This window comes from Phascolarctos cinereus, unplaced genomic scaffold (assembly GCF_003287225.1).
Source record: "Phascolarctos cinereus isolate Bilbo 61053 unplaced genomic scaffold, phaCin_HiC Scaffold_8;HRSCAF=390, whole genome shotgun sequence".
Taxonomy (NCBI): domain Eukaryota; kingdom Metazoa; phylum Chordata; class Mammalia; order Diprotodontia; family Phascolarctidae; genus Phascolarctos; species Phascolarctos cinereus.
Window position 1 is genome coordinate 52,720,983 of NW_027556291.1, and position 6,000 is coordinate 52,726,982.

Genomic DNA, 6,000 nt, shown 5'->3' on the forward strand with positions numbered 1-6,000 from the left:
CTTGAGCATCTTCATAGATTCACTCCCATATAGTCTACACATTTCATAATTAATTTGAATGTTACTGCCCTTACTATATTTTCCCTGAGGTGGGTTATTGCTCTCTAGAAATACTGTTGATTTTGGTGTGTTTATTTCATATATTGCTACTATACTGAGGCTAATAATTGCAACACTTAGTTGCTTTTCTGATTCTCTGAGATTTTCCCAGTAATTTATCACATCATCAGCAAATCCATTTTTTGTCTCCTTGCCTATGTTTATGGCTTTAATTTCTTTTCTTGTTGCTATCAATAACATTTCTAAAACTATGTCAAATGACTGTGGAAAGGAAACATCCTTGCATCACTCCTGTGTTTCACCATTGTGTATAATGCTAGCTTTTTGTTTCAGATATACATACAGTTTTTTTCCTGGACCTGTGATTTCATTGGTTCAGTAAACTCCCTCTGAGAAAATCTCTTATACCAATGTAGATTGTCAACGTCTTTACTACTTAGTCTTTGAAAGTTGCTTGGAGCTCTAATTCGGTTTTACACCCTCAAAATGCGTCAGAGGTGGGATTTGGCCTCAGAGTCTTCCTGACTGTAGCCAGCCCACTGTCCAGTATACCACGCTGCCTCTTATATGTTATTTTCTCCTAGGCTATTTTCATTTTTTAAATGGCCATTCTATGCCTTTGCTTGGTAAGGTTTTCAGAACAAATGAATGTTGTATAAATCCAACTTGGTCACAGTAAATAATTTTTATGTATTTTTGCCATCTTTTTTACTAAGATTTCATTTAAATGTTTTATATAAGCATTCATAGGTGATATTAGACTATAGTTCTCTTTTTCTTTACCATTCCCTAGTTTCAATATTAGAATTATGCTTGCCCCAATAAAGTCATTTGGTATAGTGGGTTTTTTTCCAGTTTTTGAGACTATGTTCAGAGTAGATTTTAATTGCCTTTTAAACATTTATTGTATTCATCTATAAATCTAAATGGGCCAAGATATTTTTTTTCTTTCATAGTTCCTTTATGTCTAGTTCCTTTTGATTTTCTGAGTTTGAATTATTTAAGGCCTCTCGCTCTTCTGCAAACTTGTGTATTTTATATTTGTGTAATTCATCCTCCATTTCTTTTTAATTCTGAGTTATGCTGGCACTTGATTGTGGTATAGTAGGCACTGGTAATAATTCTTTTTATTTTTCTCAGTTGTGATTTTACCTTGTTCATTTTTTATTTTAGTAATTTGATTTTTCCTTACTCTTCTTTTTGATCAGGTTAGCTGAAGACTTATCAAATTTGTTAGTATTTTCTAAGGACTAGATTTTAATATTGTTCATCAATTCTATGGTCTTTTGGTTTCTGTTATTGACTTCTTTAATTTTCCATATTTGTTCTCTTTTATGCTAATTTTGCCATTTTTTGTTTTTCTAATTGTTAAAATTGACTTTGTTTTTGTATTGTCTCATTACATGATCACAACTTCTCCCCTTTTCAATCACCTGATGCATAGTAAACTTTGTTCTAGCCTCTCATTTTCATTCCATATGTGTGTTTATTTTGTGATTTGTTAATTGCATAGAGCAGATTGTTGGGGTTTGTTTTCTTATCCATTTTGTGCCAATCTCATTTTGTTGGATAGTTTAATCCATTCACGTTTCAAATTATTATTGTTCTACTCATATAGTCTTCCATTTATTTATTTCAATTTTCTTTTTATCCTTTTCCTCTTTTAAGTCAGTACTTTAGGTCTCTGCAATTAGTTTTGATTAGAATACTTTCATCCTAGTCCATTCTCACAGGCTCTCTCTTGCTTCTTGGCTCCCATTCAATTCACCCATCCTATCCCAAGTTCTTTGAATCTAATCTATCCATTTATTCCTTTCCATCTTTGGTCCCTTTCCTTACCCTGCTGAGTTAAGTAAATGATTCAGAATCTTTTCTCTGCTCATTCCCTCCAATCTCTTATTTTAAATAATTCTGCTCTGCTTTGTCTCCCTCCTCATTCCTCTTATCTTCCAGCTTGTTCTGACTTTTATTCTCAGAATCGTACTCATTCCTTTTTTTCTTTGCTGTGTTCCCCATAAGGATAACGCTTCTGAAGTATCAGGTTTGAGCCCCCTCTTCTAGCCAATTTCTGCCTTTGTAGATTTTACTGCATCCTTCCTCTTTTCTGCCTTGCTCTTAGAAATTTCTGTTATTACCTTTGTAGATATTACCCCTTTCTTCTTTTCTTCTGCTGTGCCTCACTATTAAAAATGACAATTCATAAGGGAAACAATCTTTTAGGGAAATGTTGTTGTGTGGTAGCAATCCCTCTGAGTCCTTAATGAGGAGACCTGGTCCTATCCCTTACCCTTAAGGCTTGATCAGTTTCCATTCCTAAGGCCATGTTAACCTAGCTTCTAGCACTGCATTTGGAGACTCCTGTATCCCCTCTCCTCGGATGGGATGCTGTCCAGAGATGTGCAACCCTTTCTCAAGGAAGGTGTTCCAAAGGGCAAATGTGCCCCAAAAGAGGCTCATTATAAGATATCCATCCCTCACAACAAATACACGTCTCCTCTACCAAGGAAACACCTTTTCTTTCATCCTTCTGATGTGAGATACCTCCTTCCTCCTCCTCCTCCTCCCCCACTCACTTACTTTTATTATCTTCTCCTCTAGGCTGTCTCAGAACACTTGTCTAGTGGAAGAACCGTGGTTAAGTACAGAGGTAAAGGCCAGATGTTTATTAGGGCTACGGGTAAAGCTAATGTTGTTCAGGGCCAGTGTGCATTAGGGAGGCTCAGTGTAAGAACAAAGGTTCAGAATACAAGTCCTGGAGCCAAAGGTAAGTGCAACACCAATATTAAGATCAAGGGGAAAGAAAGACAGAGAGACAGACAGAGAGAGAGTTAGAGACAGAAAGAGAGCCACATAGAAGATGTACATTAGGGGGCATGTGGGCCAGTTCAGAAGCAAGAGATAGAAATCCATTAGGGCTAAAGGCAAGTACACAGGGACAAGGAGGGTGTGTACCAATGTCATGCTGCCCCAAAGACTGCAATCAAGAACACGGAAACACTCCACAAGCCAGGTAAGAATAAATGACATCCCCAGAGAAGTATTAGGGGCTCGGAGACTCAAATCCATAGCTCTGAAAGACACTCCGCAAGCCAGGTAAGAACAGATGGCTTCCCCAGAGAAGTATTTGGGGCTCAGAGTAAACACAGAATTTCAGAACAAAAGTGAATGTGGGCTCAAAATGAAGAGGGAGAGCTAACATGTGGTATGCTTGGCTTGCTGGGACATCCATCTGCTCTGCAGTCTGTCCCATCCCTGGGGATTTGTCTATTGTCTACATCACAGCTACTGTAGGCTGAGGTCTCATTACAACAACTCCATTGACCCAACTTCTGCCTTCTAGGAGCTCATTGTTGACTATAACTGTAGTGTGACGTGTACAGGACATTGAGAGTAGGACATACTGAGTCTGCAAGGGATAGCATTGACACCGTGTCCAATTTGAGGGCATTTTTGTAATTTGGAGGGGGAAGAGGTAGCAGTGGCCACTACAGGCAAGCTCAGAGACAGAAGACATGTCATAGGGGCAAGGATAAAGAGGGGGCAAGGTACAGAACAGATGTGCATGCAGGGCTTCCTAAACTTTTTCCACTCTCGACCCCTTCAGCACTTCTTAAACCGTAGGTCATGACCCACGGTTTAAGAAGTGCTGAAAAGTTGGAGGAAAGAATGGTATTATAAAGCAAATGAGTATTGGGTCTGAGAATAAATACAGATGTGGGGAGGGTGGTAATCTAACACTGGTGAGTCCAGGTGAGTACCCTGCTGGAGGGTATATATCAATTAGTCAGGTGTAAGGCTGATGTGTATTAGTTCCCACAAGTATAGATATGAAGAAGGAATGGGTATTAATCAGCCCACAAGAATGTATTAAGTGTCTACTCTGTGTCAGACATTGAAATGCAAAGACCAAAAATGAGCCAACCGAACCCCAAACATTCCCTGCCCTCAAGGAGCTTATATTCTATGGGGTGAGACAGTAAAGGGAAGGCAGTAATGATAGTCAAAATAGCGGGAAGCAGCAAAGGCTTCACGTAGAAGAGGGTACCTGAGCTGGCTCTTCAAGGAAAACTGGGTTTCTTAGAGGTCAAAGGTCAAAGTGAGGAGGAAACATATTCTAAGCATGGAGGACAGTCTGTGCAAAGATACAGACATAGAGGATGTAAGAATGTCAAGAAGGGCAGTTTGGCTGGACCTGAAAGTTCAGGAAGGGAGGAATGTATGATAAACCCTGTAAGGTAGCACGGAGATAGGCTGTGAAGAGCTTTAAATGCCAAATGCATTGTCGGTTGTATTTGATCCTCATGTAATAGCAAGCCACTGAGGTTTCTTGCTGAAGGCATTGACATGGTCACACTTGTGTCTTAGGAGTGTTACTCTGGTAGCTTACAAGGAAAAGACACAAAGCAGAGAGACCAGCTGAGAGGCAATGGTAATGATCCAAATGAGAAGCAGTGACCTAGGTTAGAGACTGGGCAAGTGGAGGGAAGGGGATGGGTAGGAGAGACGTTAATGAGGTCAAAATGACTGGACTTGAAAGGTGATTGGATATATGGGAAAAGGGGAGAATGAGTCAAGGATGACTCTTAAAGGTGTGAGCCTGAGAAACTGGAAATAGGGAAGCTAGGAAGGGGGCACACAGGGCAGCTAGGTGGCACCATAGTGGACAGAGCACTGGTCTGGGAGTTAGGAAGACCTGAGTTCAAATCCAGCTTCAGATACTTGCTAGCCATGTGATCCTGGACAAGTCACTTCACCCTGTTTACCTCAGTTCCTCATCTATAAAATGAGCTGGAGAAGGAAATGGCAAACCACTCTAGTATCTGCCAGGAAAACACCAAAATGTGGTCAGGAAGAATTGGACATGACTGAATAATAACAAGGAAGGGGACATGGGTTAGGGCAAGGGGACAGATTCCCTTTTGAACATGTAAGTCCAGCACTGAGCCTCTTTTCCTCTCATCCAGACATGTCATGAGATGTGTACGAGGGTGATGCTGACAGAAAGACTGTCCATGAGCCAAATTAGGAGGCAAGATTTTTCTCTAATCAGGTACATCAGCAGAATTTTTTCTCAGTATGAGTATTAAATGGCTCTATGCTAAAGAGTCACTGCTTCTTGCCTTCCACAGATATGGGAGCCAATGAGACATGAAGTCCCAGCATGAACCTGAAAGGAATATTGGAGGAACATCGGATGCAGTAGCTACCCAGAGCTGCTCTTTGTCACCTTGGGACCCTGTCTGCTGTGCTAATTCCTTCAATAAATCTTATGGCTGAAATACATCAGTTATCCATTGGGCTCTGCTTTTCTTAGGTGTGTATCAAGCATGATTATCCTGAAGGCTTTTACCACTCTGGTAACCCACCTCACAGAGAGGGAGAGGGAAGGAGAGGTGAGGGAGAGGAGGAGCTGAGTTGCCCAACTGGAACTGGCCAGGTGGGTCCCCATTGAGGCAGCTCAGAGTTCTCAAAAAATGCACACCCAGGCCAAGTTTCTCAGGATTAAGAGAAACTCCATTGCTACAGCCCAGGATGACAGAGTGTCCTGTTCCATGTATGGTTCAGGTTGCCTGAAGCTAGATGTAAGACCCAGCTGCGAACACATTTCTTCCTGCTTTGTTCATTCAGTCAGCCCTTGTCCCCTCCTCTCCCCTCCCCCAGCTAATCTGGTCTATTCATTCATGGGTTAAACAAGTAGCTAAACCCATCCAAGCTGCAAGCTGGTATTAAGGGGAATATAGATACAAATGGCAAACGGTCCTTGTCCTTATGGGGCTTCTGGTCTAGAAGGGGAAATAAGACAGGGAGATATATCACTATTGATACAAATGTAAAAAGTGAGCATTGCCCTCAGAGTACTGTGGGGTGTTGGAGATGGAAAGACCTGCCTCTGTCACAACTTGTGACCTTGTGTAAGTAATTTCCCCTCCCTGGGTCTCC

The 6,000-nt window shown here is 41.1% G+C and overlaps 1 protein-coding gene across 1 annotated transcript in view; it reads left to right on the forward strand.

The window, feature by feature from the left end:
• Positions 1–5,326, forward strand: part of LOC144454980 (uncharacterized) — an 88,824-nt gene extending 83,498 nt beyond the window's left edge. Inside the window, exons 4-5 of the mRNA XM_078147796.1 lie at positions 5,025–5,110; positions 5,190–5,326. Of these exons, the coding sequence (XP_078003922.1) occupies positions 5,025–5,110; positions 5,190–5,205 (102 nt within the window). The 3' untranslated portion in view covers positions 5,206–5,326. The remainder of the gene's footprint in view (positions 1–5,024; positions 5,111–5,189) is intronic.
• The last annotated feature ends 674 nt before the right edge of the window (positions 5,327–6,000 follow it).